General features: G+C 36.6%; 3 protein-coding genes and 3 non-coding genes across 6 annotated transcripts; 1 reads left to right on the top strand and 5 right to left on the bottom strand.

Moving 5' to 3' along the window:
* LOC105160324 (luminal-binding protein 5) lies at nt 3,807–7,715 on the top strand. Its single transcript, XM_011077653.2, has 8 exons — nt 3,807–3,966; nt 4,749–5,016; nt 5,104–5,318; nt 5,404–5,646; nt 5,968–6,447; nt 6,557–6,711; nt 6,802–6,884; nt 6,974–7,715. Exons 1-8 carry the CDS (start codon nt 3,909–3,911, stop codon nt 7,467–7,469), a joined length of 1,998 nt encoding a protein of 665 aa, XP_011075955.1. The 5' UTR covers nt 3,807–3,908; the 3' UTR covers nt 7,470–7,715.
* Nucleotides 8,547–11,750, bottom strand: LOC105160323 (acyl-CoA-binding domain-containing protein 1). The gene is made up of 7 exons (XM_011077652.2): nt 11,603–11,750; nt 10,996–11,503; nt 10,099–10,204; nt 9,890–9,996; nt 9,413–9,504; nt 8,963–9,060; nt 8,547–8,899 (listed from the first exon to the last, which is right to left on the bottom strand). The coding sequence occupies exons 2-7, from the start codon at nt 11,463–11,465 to the stop codon at nt 8,720–8,722; spliced, it is 1,053 nt and encodes a 350-aa protein (XP_011075954.1). The 5' UTR covers nt 11,466–11,503; nt 11,603–11,750; the 3' UTR covers nt 8,547–8,719.
* On the bottom strand, nt 11,966–13,357 carry LOC105160352 (glucan endo-1,3-beta-glucosidase). The gene is made up of 2 exons (XM_020693408.1): nt 13,224–13,357; nt 11,966–13,101 (listed from the first exon to the last, which is right to left on the bottom strand). Exons 1-2 carry the CDS (start codon nt 13,282–13,284, stop codon nt 12,014–12,016), a joined length of 1,149 nt encoding a protein of 382 aa, XP_020549067.1. The 5' UTR covers nt 13,285–13,357; the 3' UTR covers nt 11,966–12,013.
* On the bottom strand, nt 13,624–13,694 carry TRNAG-CCC. Its single transcript has one exon. It is a non-coding gene; the product is annotated as a tRNA-Gly (tRNA).
* Nucleotides 14,678–14,748, bottom strand: TRNAG-CCC. Its single transcript has one exon. It is a non-coding gene; the product is annotated as a tRNA-Gly (tRNA).
* Nucleotides 15,983–16,053, bottom strand: TRNAG-CCC. The gene has a single exon. It is a non-coding gene; the product is annotated as a tRNA-Gly (tRNA).

Genomic DNA, 17,715 nt, shown 5'->3' with positions numbered 1-17,715 from the left:
GCAGTTAAAGATAAAAATTATAAAATAAAAATACTATTTTTAATAATAAACTAATAAGTACTTATTTTCAGCATTTACAAACACTCTTTAAATATAAGCATTTTGCTATTTTTTGGAGTCCTTTTAATTGAATTATTGGAAAAAGGGAGGGTGAAGCCTACGACGATCAAGGATAAGGTTCCGTGGATCGGTGCAACTCAATGTATCAGCACTGATCAAAGAGTTATGTGCAGAAGTGAATGAATCAAGAGAGAGATTCGACTTTGGTCGGACTTCGATGTCCTATGATTCTGAATCACCCCGGGCAAGCAGCCGTGAAGGGGCAACTAGTGCTATAAAGAGGGACTTATTTTTAAGGCTAATTATATAACATTCTATATTGTAAATCAGTTGCATAGTAAGTGTATCAAATTTGAATTTCGTTTCAAATCCTACATGTCACGGTCTAACGAAGCATGGCGGGAATGGGTTTGGGTATTGTCATTTTCGGGGACCAAAAAAATTGATATGATATCAATTGACAAAGATTCATATCACAATATCATAATTTTAAAAGATCTTATAAACCCATACGTATTATAAGATGTTTTTATAAATTATAAAATATTAAAATTTATTTTAAAAATAAATTCATGAAGTATCTGGTTAAAATAAAATTATGGAGTTTATAAAAATTAATAATTACAAATTCATGGAAAAAATTATTAAGATTATATAAATAAGTTAGCACCTCTCTATTACTTTTCTTTAAAAAGTTTATAAACTCATAACATCTAATTTTTTGAATTTATAAGCTCTTTTTATAAAAAACTTATCAAATACTTTGTGGCATCTTATAAAATCTCCCAAACAGTGTATTAGTATAATTCTATTCACTTAGGCCAGGGTTTGCAGTTATAATTAAAAGTATATATATAAGAGTAGAATACATAATAAAATTATTTTTTAATTTTTCAATTTGAGTAAAAAGGGTAAACAAAAAATGGCTAAATTGAATTTTGGCATTCCTACTATAATAGCTTTTGCACTTTGGCATCTAAACTTTTTTTTTTTTTTTTTTTGTCAACTTACCATCTCAACTTTACGAAATTTTGCATTTTGTCATTTATAACTATTTTTTCACCAAATTTTTTTATCGAAAAAACATCACATACAGTGCGTTGTGGGATATTTAAGGATTATGTGATGTGATATTTTTTACATATGCACAACATGTGATGTTTTCTCGAAAAAAATAATCATATATGGTAAAGTGTAAACTTTAAAGTTGATATGATAAGTTGACATAAAAAAAATATTAGATGCCAAAATCTAAAAACAGTCATAATTTGAATGACAAAATGTAATTTACCCATAAAAAATATGGTCAAGAGCTTCAAGATCAGAGGTGCTGATTGTTGGGCTATAAGGATTTGTACTATGAGAAAATTAAAGGCTTGGACTTTGGGCTGTGAGTGAGTTGAAGCCTGGGTATGTACTAGCTCAATTATTACACAGCTTAACGTGTATATATGCTCATTCGGGTTTAGTAGATCTTACCCTACTTTAAAACTATTAAATAACTAACTTGCAAATCATGTGTTAAATTTCGATATTTAAGTTCGCAATACATTTTAGAGCGAAATAATATAAACAAACTAAGTAAAAGTATAAAATTTAGCAAATTTGATAGTAAAATATGTAGATATCTGATGGGGATATTATCAAAGCACGAAGGTCGAAGCGTATGGTCGCATGCTTAATCGCAAATCGAGGTGAACAGAAGACATTTAGGAGGTCGCACGGTGAGGTCGTTGGGTCGTTAGGAACCCATTGTGGCTTGATGACGTCTCTATCGGGTTGGGGTGACTCGGATCCGACCCGCAGATTAGCCCGGACAGGTGTCATCCCTTTAAGCTGCTCAGTCATTGCATGCGTGATCACGAGAACGACACCTATCCCGTGGTGGGCCCCAGCCCTTCTCCTATAAATACTCTGACTTTCGAAGAGAGAAGGTATGAATTGCACACATATCTTGATCGCATATTTAGATCGCATAGTTTTCCTTCGACCTTAGCCTGACTTAAGCATCGGAGTGTCGTCGTGAGGACGAACCCGACTAGCTTTGTTTTATTTCCAGATTACAGGTTTGGATCGGTAACGTGGGGAGGTCATGGTCGTAGATCGTGACCAAACGTGGGAGGTCGTGGTCGAAAATCGTGACCGAACATGGTCGAGCCGGATCAATATCTGTGCAAAAAATGATAAAAATAGCAAAAACTATAAATAAGTGTGTGTGAAAATGATGTGTGGGAGTTGAGAATAGGTGAAAACGAATGAGAAAATCAATTAGAGACTTATTAATCCTTTTTGTCTTACCTAAACCTCTATTTATATGAACATGATAAAAAAATGGGGGACTGTTGATAACATATATTTAATCCAGTTGTTTTGTCATACTACATTGGCTTCACGCCAGTAGAAATGAGATATGCCACACCAGCAAGGAAGTAGGCAAAAAGAAATTAATTTGTTACATCACCAGGAACGAGATTTTGCCACATCATCTTTATCCAATTTGGCTATACGTGGCATGTTCATCATTATCGATGTGCTTCATTGTTGATGCATCATTCGACATGTAGAATAAGGCTAATGTGTTTTCTGAGGTAGATGGGCCTTCAACGAGTTGATTTTGAGCCTGCAATGGCAACCATCTCGTTAGCGTGTCGAAGGTAGTGTTGAGTTGATTGACTCGATGGTTTTCTAGCCTTTCGGTATTAAATTTTATTCGGTATGATTCTTAAAATTAATTTAAACTGCAATATACCTTGAGTTTGAAAAATTAATACCTTATGTATCAAAATATTATGAATAATATAACTATTTCTTTTATTCTTATTAATGTGATACAATAGACTATATAACATGTAAAAAATTAATATCACACTATTTCAATTAAAAGATTCGAAAAATGTTGAATGTCCAAAAATAATATACTGTCAACAAAATAAACTTAGAAAGTATTTTTGACTTCGTAGGTAACAAGTTTAAGCTGCTATAGTTAGTTATTGTTAACTTTTGTATTTATTATAAACACAGAAATAAACATCGTGATACAATGCAATAAATAGATATGCTTAATATAATTTTGTACGTAGATTGATAGTTAATAAACATAGTGGTACAATAAATAGATATACTTTTAATAAATGCTTTTCGTATTGTACATTGATAATTAATATTTGATGGACGATATTTATAGCAAGTCTTTATTCAAATTAATTTGATCGATTTTAATTAATCACGTAATAAATTTAATATATTTGTTATGTAATTATTTAATTTTTTTATATTAATACATTAATTTTATTTAATATATAATTAATTTAAATTTGATCCAAATGGATTTGAACTAAAATGTTCTGACGTTTTATTTGTGGCTAATTATTCTTCTGAGTTCTGCAAAGGGCAGGAACTTTCCAGAAATTACACAAAACTGCTTAAATGATGGAACTATACTATATCTCGAACCACACACGTAGTCCGATCGCCAATCCAACGGCCTAGATCACCCCAAGTCTCCAAAGAACCTCATTGGTCTGCACGTTGCCTCTCGAGTTTTGATTGGTCCACGTCAGTATCAGTGACACGATAATCCCATACTGCTGGTCCATGCAAGCACCGGTGACACGATTTTTCGAATTCATACTGCGGTGGGTGAGTAACAAAGGAGAGCTGATTCATACTCTAGATTTGATTGGTCCACGTCGGCAAGGATGACGAGTGGACCGTGCACCCGAGTTGCTATATATTGCTTCCCTCCACACCCCCTGCTCCTTCAGATTTAGAACTGCAAAAAGGAAACAGAGCAACAAAAAGGAAAGAATAGAAGAGACTAACATTATCAGTTGTTGAGCTTAGCGGTAATGGCTGGGGCGTGGAAGACACGCGTATCTACGGTTGTCTTCGGGATCGTTCTGATCGGTGAGCATTTCTTTGATATTTTGATTGTGTAGTTTCTGTTCTAGCTGGATTATGAGCATTCTTCCATGAGTGTAACATGATGCTCGGCTTAATCTATTTACGGTATCTTGAAGTAATTGCATCTCATTTTTGTTGAGAATCAACGACGTCTTTAGGGAAGATATTGGCTGAAATTTTAGCATTTTTGGGATGCGTGTTGTGCTCAGTTATTTTTTCTCTGTAATTCGTTCTTGTATTCCGTGGAGAAATGGAGATCCGAGATTCTCTCGGGCTAGGTTGTTTCAGATCTGCCTTTTCAGAAATGAAGTCCAATAGCAGTTTGTTCTGTTTTATTCGAGGATATGCTGTTAGCATTGAATGGCGAAGTGAGGGTGGAAATATGATTTTAATTAGTGCGGAAACTATGTTTATGTTCTTCTTTCTGTATGTTTTCCTGAAATGAATGCACAGATTGATTTGAAGTTGTTGCTATTATATCACTCTTATTTATACTTCTTTGATTGGGAGCTGTTTCAAAAGATGTTCAAAATAATAAAACTGAAAACGAGTTTATTTGAGTACATTTGAAGCGACTAAGAAGATGGATTCACTCAATCTTGAAATCCTAGTGTCATCACCTCTTTGCACACATGATGTGCTTAATCAAGTATTATGATGGGCGAAGAACTTAAATAGGTATGACTTGTATATATTGTCAGTACTGCGTAATTGTGCCATATTGACATGATCTTTCACTGTCCTTGGAATAAGTATGTTGATTGGTAATTGATTGTTTCATACAGGGAGTTTATTTGCGTTCTCTATTGCTAAAGAGGAGGCTGCTAAAGTTGGAACAGTTATTGGCATCGATCTTGGCACAACTTATTCATGTGTTGGTGTTTACAAAAATGGACACGTTGAAATCATAGCAAATGATCAAGGTAACCGCATTACCCCTTCATGGGTTGGTTTCACCGACAATGAGAGGTTGATTGGTGAGGCTGCAAAGAATCAGGCAGCTGTTAATCCTGAGAGGACTATCTTCGATGTCAAGAGGCTTATTGGAAGAAAGTAATTCCTCATTCTTTTCTATCTATTCTACCTGTGATTACGACGCAGTGTGTCGGTGTCATGAATCTAACTCTTGTTATTTCATAGGTTTGAGGATAAAGAAGTACAAAGGGACATGAAACTTGTCCCATACAAGATTGTCAACAAGGATGGAAAACCTTACATAGAAGTCAAGATCAAAGATGGTGAGACCAAGGTCTTCAGTCCTGAGGAGATCAGTGCCATGATTTTGACAAAGATGAAGGAGACAGCTGAGGCTTACCTTGGAAAGAAAATCAAGGATGCTGTTGTCACTGTCCCTGGTAGATAATTTGACCTGAAGATATTTAAGACAAGAATCTTGTGTCATTATCTATTTTATAATTTCTGGCGCCTTCTCTTCTGCAGCTTACTTCAATGATGCTCAGAGGCAAGCTACAAAAGATGCTGGCACAATTGCCGGGCTGAATGTTGTGAGAATTATTAATGAACCAACCGCAGCAGCAATTGCTTACGGTTTGGACAAGAAAGGTGGTGAAAAGAACATTCTTGTCTTTGACCTTGGTGGTGGAACATTTGATGTCAGTATCTTGACTATTGACAATGGCGTTTTTGAGGTTCTTGCTACAAATGGGGACACTCACTTGGGAGGTAAGGACTATTTTCTTTCCAGTTATTAAAGCAGTTGCATGAGATCAACGGAGTATCTTTTTTGTTTGACTTCTTGATTCGGCATGATAGAAATGTTGAGCTGTTCCGATATATTGCTTTATGCATCTAGCTTATGATATATTTTGCTGAAATGGCATCTCGAGCCCCAGTTGATTTCTTAATCTAGTTATAGTTTCACTTTTTAGTTAGGTTGTGAGCGTAATGTTGCATTTCCCCACATTGCATTGTTGCATTTTCTAGGTTTCATATGTTTAAGATGATCTTGTCCAAGTAGGTTAACATGTTTTCTTATTTCTGCAGGTGAGGATTTTGACCAGAGGATCATGGAGTACTTCATTAAGTTGATCAAGAAGAAGCATGGTAAGGACATCAGTAAGGATAACAGGGCCCTTGGCAAGCTGAGGAGAGAATGTGAACGTGCTAAGAGAGCTTTGAGCAGTCAGCACCAGGTCCGAGTAGAGATTGAGTCTCTCTTTGACGGTGTTGATTTCTCTGAACCTCTTACCAGAGCTCGTTTCGAGGAATTGAACAATGATTTGTTCAGAAAGACCATGGGCCCTGTTAAGAAAGCCATGGAAGATGCTGGTTTGGAAAAACGCCAGATCGATGAAATTGTCCTTGTTGGTGGAAGCACAAGGATTCCAAAGATCCAACAGCTTCTTAAGGATTATTTTGATGGGAAGGAGCCCAACAAGGGTGTCAACCCAGATGAGGCGGTTGCTTTTGGTGCTGCGGTCCAAGGAGGTATCCTGAGTGGAGAGGGTGGTGATGAAACCAAAGGTACTGTTCTTTTCATCTGTTGACTGTTGTACGCATTGTTGATTCGCATAATGACTTCCTGAGTTTGTGAGTGAGATTTATCACTGACTTAAATGCAATATCTGATCAGATATTCTTCTCTTGGATGTGGCTCCTTTGACCCTTGGCATTGAAACTGTTGGAGGAGTGATGACCAAATTGATTCCGAGAAACACTGTTATCCCAACCAAGAAATCCCAAGTTTTCACCACTTACCAGGACCAGCAAACTACTGTCACAATTCAGGTATTGGAATTTTATTCTTGGTAATTCGCAGGAAAGAAGAATTGCCTCTTTTTCCTGTGTAATGATAAGACACATCTTTGTGTGTGACAGGTCTTTGAGGGTGAACGGAGCCTTACAAAGGACTGTAGATTGCTTGGAAAATTTGACCTGACAGGAATAGCCCCAGCTCCAAGGTCTGTCTTCACTTACAGAGTCCTAGCAAGACGATTTTATTGGTCTCAATGCTTCAGATCTAACTAGATGATTATTTTTCTGTTTGCAGAGGAACCCCTCAGATCGAAGTCACTTTCGAGGTTGATGCCAATGGTATTCTGAATGTCAAGGCTGAAGACAAGGCCTCTGGGCGATCCGAAAAGATCACCATCACCAATGACAAGGGCCGTCTGAGCCAGGAAGAGATTGACCGGATGGTCAGAGAAGCTGAGGAATTTGCCGAAGAAGACAAGAAGGTCAAAGAAAGGATTGATGCCCGGAACAGTCTGGAGACTTACGTTTACAACATGAGGAACCAGATCAACGACAAGGACAAGCTTGCAGACAAATTAGAAGCTGACGAGAAGGAGAAGATCGAGACGGCAACCAAGGAGGCCCTTGAGTGGATGGATGACAACCAGAACGCTGAGAAGGAGGACTACGAGGAGAAGCTGAAGGAGGTAGAAGCAGTGTGCAACCCTATTATAACTGCTGTTTACCAAAGGTCTGGTGGTGCCCCTGGAGGCAAGTCAGAGGAAGATGACGACGCCCACGATGAACTGTAAAAAAAGATTGTTTGATAGATTTTAGGTTTATGTTTATTTACGGATGAGAGATATTACTGATACATTACTTATTTCTCTTTTCTGCAAAGAAGTTTTGATGACAAGAGAACCAGTAGCATACGGTACAGGTGCTTTATGAATGTAACCAGGAAGATTTGGTTGTAACCAAATGCTTTATGAATTGAATCCTCATGTGCATTCTTTGTACTCTTTGTGGCATGTAATAGTAACTTCCTTCCTCCATAATTCATTTTTTATTATTTTAATTTTACATATTTATAGGAGTCGGTGGGGAGTCACAGACTCACAGGGGTGCTCGATTTGATGGTTCCAGTCGGGATTAGATTACAAGTCGGGCACACATGAAAAACTTGCATAATGTTTGGTTTCAATCATATTCAAAATGGGCTAAAACATGGATAATTGGTGGTGTTTTGAAATGTTGTGAAAATTATTTTTTATCAAAACAAGTCTACACTAATTACAGGCCTTATAATTAAAAAAATTATACATATATTCATACATATATATAAATATATATAAAAAAAACATAATTTAACAATAAAGATACTGTTTGTTGTTTACCGCATTTAAGTCCTCAAATTGAGTAAATTGGAAAGATCGAGAAATAAAAATTGGTGAATTGACTTTGCACGATTGAAGCTGCACTGGCCTCACAGGATCAGATTTTTTCTATTGCAATTTGTATTTATTCGACACAAATACGCCACATGAATAAATTTTTTTCTAAATAAACTATATGATGACATTAAGTGGCCTGCATATATTTAATGGTGGCCTCGAAAATTGCATTTCCGGTTATATTGTATAGGATGCGCTTCCGTTTCGAAAGATAGACCACTTTCAGGTTTTTCCACAAAATACACACTAGGGGGGATATGAAGACCGGTTGAATGGCATTTTTTTCTTACTCTCTTTCTTTCGTTTCTGCGTGTACTCTTTGTTTAATAACATGAGAAGAAGCATCCTTAAACGAAGTCAAAATTGTTACTTGCCACCATCTGTAAATTATTTCACTCTATGCTTCCTTCTTAAACAGGCCAGGTACTCCATCCAGGTTAAAAAAATCACTCAATGTTTAGATGTCAATATAAGACGAAACCCTATAACTTAAGCATAACAAAGCCCTCAATATACAGGGATCACGAGTGAACTCCAGGAGTTACGAGTATTATGTACAAGAGTGGAATTATTAATCTGAAGTAGAGGCAAAAACATTAAGTCAACAACTAGTCAGCTGTTTTAGATATGAGCTTCAACCCTGGCCACCCCGATTCACAGAGATCCCTAGGTGCATTTCCCTCATTGTCCTTCACTTCTATGTCAGCACCATGTTTCACAAGTAGCTCAGCAATGGCAGTTCTCTCACAAACAGCAGCATAATGCAATGCGGTCTGACCTTCATCATCCTTCAAGAATACACACATTAAGAAAAATTTGATGAGAAAAGAACTGCTACTCATATGGTATACCTTAGCATTAACATCAGCATTCTTGTTCAGAAGCAACGCTGTGATATTCATATGGCCTCGATCTACAGCCCAGTGCAAAGGAGTTCGACCCTCACTATCTGCAACATTTCAAGACTATATTCAGGACAGAATTTTATCAAATCCAAATCATAAATTCGTCAAGAAACAAAACATCTATTGGCTGGCCAGAAAAGCATGCAGGTATTAACCATTCAACAAAAAATTGAATCAGAGTATTCATTTTCACTTTCTAGAAGATATGAAGCAAATTCAACAAAAAATTGACAGCTTAATAGTTCCAATTTTTAAAGTTAGTGTTTCTCCTAAGAGAATTAACTTCGTAGATGGTCCAAACGAGTATCACCATACAAAGCTTTACTTCATGTATAATTATTACAAAAAATAAAGGAGAGGCAGAGCAAAAGATTTAAGAAAGTTTTGTCTACCAACCCTTCAGATCTAAGGGGACACCACTCTCGATGCACTTGAGCAGCTTCTCTTCATCTCCTTCTCGAGCAAATGCATGTACAGCATCCAATTTCCTGCAGAGAAAAGAAAATAGGAGATATAAAATAAAGTAGATGTTTGCAATTTGTCTTCCTTTCAAACTTTATCTTTCTCTTGACTCCTAATGTGGGTACAATGAGAATTGAGAGGACGAAAGCATAGTTGTAGACCAAGATCTCCAGGAAGATTAAGCAAATAAACAATGCATAACCTTCATCTATAACCTTTTTCTTCCTGGTCCACCTTTTTTGATGTTTGTAGTGGAGCAAATATTTTAGGGTATTCCCATATATCCAGAAGAATGTCACTGAGGGAGCCGGGAAACATAAAAGACAACTTGATACAGAATAAAGACAGAATGCTTCAAGAAGAAGCCATAAATGTTAAATGCCAGCATAGGGGAAAGTTCAAGATCCTTACAACTCAGATCCAGATTCCTCCTCGTACATAAAGGAGCTAAAAACAGGCCCCATAGGTCCTTTTGACCCTGCATTAGGTGCATCACTACTCCTTTCATCTTCTTTCTTCTGCCATATGAGACATAAAAATTCCAACAACAATGATCAAGATGCGGCAATAATATGTAAAATTTGGTAACATGGTCAAGTGATAAATGATTCTCATCTTACAGTGCCAGAACCAGCAGCCCAAGTGGGGTATAACTCAGTAACAATGTCAATGTACTTTTCCATTGCTTCTTCAGGAGGCATGGCACCCAGCTTATGCCATGCTTGCCTAGCACACCAACAAGATAAGTCTTTCAACTGATTAGCAAAGGAATCTTCAGTTTTAAGAGCAAAGAAAACGAGCCATCAAACTTACAGTAACAAATTCATATGCCACCTTCAAATTTCTAGCCTTACCTACAGTCATATTAATCCATGGTTCTCACACAATTATAATTGTCACACATTTTTTAACATATTGATTTAAAAAATAAGGATTAGTAAATTAAAAAAAACAATAAGAGGCTTACAATTACAAAAGCAATAGAGAACATCCAGGGTAGAAATCCCCATAACAAATTTAAGTTCAAGAGCTTAAACCCACAAATTCGTTATTCATGCATGGATAAGAAAGATTCACATTTTTCCATTTCTCATGCCACAAGAACAGATCCTTCCTCTTCTCTATATAATCTGTGCAGTTTATGTACAAAATATAACTCTAAAGCTTCTAGCAGGTGATTATTCTTTTTGCATTGTATTAAAACGCACAGCAAACTTGTTTGAGTATTAAGATCCCAAATATCAATTAAGAGAGACTCTTATAACTAAAACCCCGGGGTACTTAAATAAGACTTGTAACTAATTCCACATTCGCTCACTTATGCTTGCAAAACACAATACTTGTCACTGATAATAGAAACTGTTTTTCTGCTACAACCATCAACTTCCATGATTCCCTAATAACAAGTGGCAAGCGAATAAATCTATGTTTAGTTTCCAGACTTTCAATGAGTAACAGAAAGAAAAACCTGTAAACTTAATCGTGGTATAGGAATTGCATTGAAAAAATTCAATTACCATTTGGCACGAGCTGTCATTTTGAGAGCGGAAGGCTGGGGAGCAGAACATGGTCCCTCAGTCGCAATTTTATACAACCCGTAAAGCTGCAACTGGACATCATTCGAGACCTTCAGTGCCGCCCGATCAACAGCAGTTGCTGCAACGAACGCAGTGGCAGCACTAAATGTCTCATCCAACTCGGTGCTCTCAACGCCCTCCCAATCATCATCACTATCACTATCATCACCAAGTCCGAGACTTTCATTATTCGATCTTCCGTCTCCACCAATCAACGGTTCTTTTTCCTCCAAAGAACTAGAGGAAGAATCTATAGATCCGCGTTCCCGATTGGGTTCCGGAGAATGCGCACGCGTGATTCGGAGGTTCTCTTCACGGAAGGCGAAGATTACAGAAAAGAGCTTCGCGAGCAGGAAAGAGAAAACGACACCGAAGAACACCGATTGAAGGAATTGTTGCCAGTCAGCCATCACTTCAGCTAATACCTCAAGCAAATAAAAAGCTAAAGCTATAACAAAAAATAACAAAATGAAACGAAACCCTAAAAATCAAACAAAAGCTTCCATCAATCGAGGAACTGAAATCAGAGAAGAAGATTTGGACTTGCCAGTTAGTTAAACCCTAAAAATGGCGTACTGGATTTTGGGAAAGTACAGTACATACGCTTTCTATGTGAAGTATATATTTCTATATCTGAAAAGGAGTAGAAATTTAAGTGGCGGCGCGCGGCGGCGGAACGAGAACGCCTCCAGTGAGCGACAGCTTTCTGCCGCTACGCATACTAAACTGCTTTAAGCTTTGGAGAGGGACGGTGTTATCTCTGCGGTTGTATTTCATGCAGTTCGCTGCAGTGAAAATGAAATATTTCAACTTAAGAGTTCAGACCCTAGAGAGAATTTGAGTGGGCCGCGGTACAAACGAGAATGGAATGTAAGCCCAGGCCCGATATTAGTTTCGGGCCAATGACAAGCTTTTATCATGTTGGGCCATTGTTTTCTTTCCTGATCCACCATTGTCCTCAGCGGGCCAGGCCCAAATATTTCAACACAATCTTATCAAGAACATGCACTAAGAACATCAACAAACATGTATCACTAACTCCATGTCGAATTCTCTTGGCAGCATTAGCTACCGGCTTGAGAATTCCTACGTCATAGACCGGTGTAAGATTCGGATTGAACAATCCAAAGTTCCTCTCACATGTCGGGCCGGGCTTTAAATCTTCATTAAAGAGTGCAAAAATGTATGTCTCAAATGTTGCATTAGGCATGAGAGGTGTCCCAATGCCTGATGTAACATGTTGTATTAGTTTCCTGTTGTATTCTGCTGCACTCTCTAGATCAACCCCTGTTTGCCCTATATCCCCTCTAGAGGGCCACCCGGTCTCACCTATAACGATGTCAATATCCGTGAAGCCGAGCCGTTTTATGGCTGAAAAGACAGCATCAAGCTGCCCATCCAACAGATTGGTATAAGTGAGATTGGTGTTTTCATCCACCACCCCAAGAGTTGGCCTAAAGAGGGCGTAATCCAAATTGTCATCCAAGGAGGCGAAAAACGGGTATGGATTGATCAAGAAAGGGGAGTTTGTGGCTTTCAAGAAGTTGAGGAGAGGTTTAAGTATGTAAGCATCATAGCCCTGCCTAAACTTCCCCATAGAGGGGGGGCTGGAGTTGGATAGTATGCCTAAAGAGTGTGGGGTTGAGATCTTGATGTCACGGTCCAACGACTCACTAGTTAGGGCGTCATGGAGGGTCAGCATTGCAGGGACTAGATTTGAGATCAAAAGCTTGTTTGCAGTCGAAAGAACCTCATTCCCAACGAGTATGCGGACAATGTTGGTGGCACGAGTGTGTGGGAGGAGGATGTCTTTCACCCATTCTTGGGCAAAAGTCAAGTTGGTGAGATGTGGGATTTGGTCATTAGGTATGGTGATTGTGATGGCAATCCCAGTACCCGCAAACGCCCTGAGCTTTTCTCGGTCGGCATCAAAGACTCTAACACGTCTAATGACGGTGGAGTCTAGTAAAAAACGCGCAACCTTAGATGGTGGAGGGAGGTTGTCAGCCTCCGTGCCATAGTTCACGCCGATCGATCCCTTCACACCTGCATGAAAACATTGAAGCTTTTTTAACTGGACAGTAATGTGCATATATTTTCATGAAAGATCAAAATCTTGAAGCGCACACAAACCTAAGACAAGACAATGTGTGAAAGAAAGGGTATACCTTGGGTGTAAACTGACACTAACATAAGGAAAAACAAAGAGATAAAAAAGAATTTCTCCATTATTGTTGTGAAGAGGTAATAGTTGATTGATGAGTGAGTTGAAGTTGGGGAATGGCAAAAGAAGAAGAGTGCATATGGGAGATGCTTTTCTTTGTGTTGAGGAAGAAAGATGATTTGAGTGTGTGTTGAGCAATAGGATAATCATGTCTTGGGCTACTGTTTTGGGGAAAGAATAACTTTTAAGTGTTTTTTCTATAGTTTTAATTTGTAAAGAATAATCATCTTTACATAGTTTAATAATAAGTTTTCATAAAGATAAAGATTATGCTGTTAAAGTAGGGCTTAATGACTAATGATGTGATGACAGGAAAAAATATGGGGAGGATTATAAAGAACAAGTGCGCATCCGGGGAATCGAACCCCGGTCAGTACCGTGGGAGGGTACTATGATACCACTACACCAGATGCGCCCAGTTGTTACAGTTTCAAAAATAGGTGATGGGAAACTTCCAAAATTTACACTTCAATATTGGTGGAAGTCAAAGTAGTTTGCAGATACTCCACACAAGTATTAGTTAAAATAGGCAAGAACTAGTGCTGAAATTCTCATTTTGCTTATGAAGAAGCAGAAACTGCTGGTAGATATCCTTCAAGAATTACAGCAGAACAGAGAATGATGCAAATGGCTGCATTATAGTCAGAGAAATGGAGAGAATTCGATCGAGCATCAGACCTTAGTATCTGCAGTTCTTATGAACAAGAAAGACTATGGGGAGAAAGTGTCTTCGAATCTTCTCCTTGCTATCAACAATTACAATTGCTCTCATATTTGTTTCAGCAGTTCAAACAAACGAAATGAACTACCATAGAGAGAGTGAGGTTTGCTCATAACAATATTTTTGTACCTACGAACAAATTCTCTGAATTAATTTTTTCAAGGGAAAAAAGAAGAAGAAACAGAGATCACCAAACAAGAAAAAGGGGTTTCTCAAATTCTTAACCTGATTTTCAGGAATAACAGCAGTCACATCCCTAAGTTCCTTGAACAGCTTTTGAGTTTGTACAGCTGAATCAAGTATCCATACAACTGAATCAAGCAGAAATATTTCCCTTGTGTTTGCTTATACTGAATTAAAAGCATTGAGCTCAGTAATAAGTCTGCATAAAGACAAAGAATATGCTATCAAACTGGGCCATCTAATTGACACAGAGGATTTGCTCATTTCACCCATTCTCACAGAATTGATCAGACAGATTCTGTTTCACATGTAACATTTGTGCATATTAATAGATTCCCGAAAGCCTTAAAACATGCATTTAACATTCAACCAATCAAAATGTAGAAAGTTTAGGATAGTTTTCTCTTGGTTCTTATACCAAGACATGCTCTTGTCAAGCCTAATAAGATGACAAGTTAAAAAACAAGGGAAGATTAATTCATAACCAAGAGAAATGCGCATCCGGGGAATCGAACCCCGGTCAGTACCGTGGGAGGGTACTATGATACCACTACACCAGATGCGCCTCTTGCTCTTTGAATATTCATTTCAGTATCTGATGCTGTGGCAAGGAATGGTGATTCTTCTGTTAATGGAAAAGCATATATTCAGCAGGTAGGTTAGGTATATGATTCATGCCTAAAAAAAAAAAAAAGACTCTGGATTATGGAAAAGAGAGCTTCAACAAGCATCACTGTTTCCTCCAAGTAAAAGGGTCTTGAAAAAATTATTAGGGACAACATACTAATCTTCGACCACCTTCAACCCGAAAAAAAATTTCTGTAGCACCTTTGCACTTCAATATTAGTGGAGATTAAGTTGTGAGTTCACACTCCACACAATTAGTTAAAAATAGGGAAAAGTTGGCTATTGTTACATAAAACTCGTGGTAGATATCCTTCAAAATTGCAGTCAGACAAAATGGAGAGAATTCATTAAAGTGAAAATAACAAAGTCAAGTGAAACTAAGTCCTCTAGATTCATAACTAAGAATCTGCAGTTCTTATGAGCATGAAAGAGCGTGGGGAAGAAGTGTCTTTGAATCTTCACCTTGCTATCAACAATTAGAGTTGATTTTATATTAGTTTAACATTCCAAAGAATCGAAATGAACTATCATGAGCTAACGTAGAATGGCAAACTAAAGTATTAAGGTTTACTCGTAAGAAGACTATTATACCTAAACACAAATTTTCAGCATTAACTTTGAAATAAAGAAAGAAAAAACAGAGATCACCAAAAAAGAAAGGGGTTTCTCGAATCATACATGATTTGCAGGAATAACAGGCGAAACATTCGAGTCCCTTGAACTGCTTCTGAGTTTGTAGAGCAGAATCAAGTATTCATACACTCAGTAAATTTTCCTATCAACCCCTCATACTCAGCAACTGAACAAGCAGAAATACTTCGCCTATATTTGAATACTGAATTACAAGCATTAAGCCATCATACAAAGTATAAGCTATCAAACTTGGCCATCTAATTGAAACAGGGGACTGCTCATTTGGTCCAGCCAAAGAATTGGTCAGAGATTTTGACAGATTCTCTTTTACATGTAATATTTGGGCATATTATTAGATTTTCACAAAAACCTTAAAACATGCAGTATAAGATTCAACAAAGTGAAATGTAAAAACAAAACCTGGACAGTTCTCTCTTGGTTCTTATGCCAAGATGTGCTCTTTTTTTTTTTTATTATTTGGTAGCCAAGATATGCTCTTGTGTAGAGATAACAATGAAAAAACATGGGTAGGGCAATCCTGCGCATCCGGGGAATCGAACCCCGGTCAGTACCGTGGGAGGGTACTATGATACCACTACACCAGATGCGCTTCTTGCTTTTTGAATATCGTTCGTTCATTTATCTACCCAGTGGCAAAGAATGGACATTTCTGTTAACGGAAAGTTAAAGCTTACGTTTGAATAGAAATGATGCGATTCATGCCTAAGCAAAAGAATATGTAAAATAGACCTTCAACGAGCATCACTGCTTCCTCTAGAAAATGAAGCACTAGCCAACATATTAAGTCTGACCAATGGAGAGAAATCAATAGAGTAAACAAATTCGAGTGGGATTAAGTCCTCGAGCTTCATACCTTACAAATCTGCAGTTCATATGAAATAATTTTTTCAAAGGAAAACAAAAATAGAGATCACCAAACAGAAAGGGGGACTTTGTCAAATCTTAACCTGCTCTGTTCCCTAAGTTCCTTGCACTGCTTCTGAGTTCGCAGATCCGAATCAAGCATACATACAATCAGTGAATTTCCCCAGCAACTCGTTTATTGCGCAGCAACTGAATCAAGCAGAAGCTAATTTCCATAAATTTGCAATACCGAATAAAAGAAGCATTAATTAGTTGAAATGAAAGGGTGAAGCTAAAAGATAATTCAAGCTTACAGCAGCTTTTGTCTTGTATTTGGCTGAGAATTTCCCGAGAGAGAAAGCGCTCACTTTTGCTGGAGAAGAATGTAGAGAGTGACCATTATTATTCGGGAAATCAGAACGAGCGGGAAACTAGAACCACCCCCACCCATGTAAATACAATTGTTACATAATTATAAGGGATAATATATTTCCTCTCGCTCGGTTCTGATGTAATTATATATAAATTTTTTTGCAATTTCATAAATTATACTTAGTATTTTTAAAATTTATTTTTATTTAAGAAATAAGTATTTTTATTAATTAAAATTAACCAAATTTACTAATACTAACAAAAAAAATCACCATTGATTAATTTATTAATAACTTATTATATATTAAATAAATATTTTTATGATCAAATGACCCTTATACGTCTTCACGCATCAATAAATGTGAGAATGTATATCTTCACCTCTATAAGGATAGTTTAATTCAAAAAAAATTGTTTGATTAAGTCAATCTAAATATCAATTTTTATTCAATTTTTTTTGTTACTATCTACAAATTTAGTAAATTTTTTCCAATTAGAAACTTATTTGTTAGAAAAAAGCAAGCATTATAGACACTAAATATAATTTTTCAAATTATAAGGAATCTATATATAATTACTCAAAATCTCAAGAGATGAGAGAATAATTATCCCAAATTATAGCTACACATACTAATCCATATTCTCAGGTTTTAACTTTATCTAATAACTAGTCTAGTTTATTAGTCTTTGCAGAGTTTTTATCTATTTTTTGTGTCAAATATTTCAAAATAATATTTGTACTATAAACTATAACCCTTTTTCTTTTTTTACCTTTTTTAAAATGTTATGAATATTTTTTTATAGATCGAGTTAATAATTATTTTATAATTTTTAAAATTTACTATCCACATTGTCCAAATTTTTTATTTTTTTAAATAAAAAAATATAATAAAAATAAAATTGATAGTTTCGAATCCCCATCTAAATATTACATTATTTTATATAATATCAAGAAATATTAATTTTTTTAAATAATAATAAATATTCATAATTATATTAAATTTCACAACACCTCTCTATGATTTATCCATAATAT

Source organism: Sesamum indicum, linkage group LG4, assembly GCF_000512975.1.
Source record: "Sesamum indicum cultivar Zhongzhi No. 13 linkage group LG4, S_indicum_v1.0, whole genome shotgun sequence".
Taxonomy (NCBI): domain Eukaryota; kingdom Viridiplantae; phylum Streptophyta; class Magnoliopsida; order Lamiales; family Pedaliaceae; genus Sesamum; species Sesamum indicum.
Note: the sequence above shows the minus strand (reverse complement) of the source record. Positions and strands in the feature narration are given on the sequence as shown.

Coding starts and splice junctions, on each gene's coding strand:
- LOC105160352 (XM_020693408.1), bottom strand. CDS start 13,284: ATGGAGAAATTCTTTTTTATCTCTTTGTTTTTCCTTATGTTAGTGTCA. Junction 13,102..13,223: donor AGTGTCAGTTTACACCCAAG/GTATACCCTTTC, acceptor GTTTTCATGCAG/GTGTGAAGGGATCGATCGGC.
- LOC105160324 (XM_011077653.2), top strand. CDS start 3,909: ATGGCTGGGGCGTGGAAGACACGCGTATCTACGGTTGTCTTCGGGATC. Junction 3,967..4,748: donor CTTCGGGATCGTTCTGATCG/GTGAGCATTTCT, acceptor TGTTTCATACAG/GGAGTTTATTTGCGTTCTCT. Junction 5,647..5,967: donor TGGGGACACTCACTTGGGAG/GTAAGGACTATT, acceptor TTATTTCTGCAG/GTGAGGATTTTGACCAGAGG.
- LOC105160323 (XM_011077652.2), bottom strand. CDS start 11,465: ATGGCTGACTGGCAACAATTCCTTCAATCGGTGTTCTTCGGTGTCGTT. Junction 9,505..9,889: donor GAGGAATCTGGATCTGAGTT/GTAAGGATCTTG, acceptor TTTTCTCTGCAG/GAAATTGGATGCTGTACATG. Junction 8,900..8,962: donor ATGCTGATGTTAATGCTAAG/GTATACCATATG, acceptor GTATTCTTGAAG/GATGATGAAGGTCAGACCGC.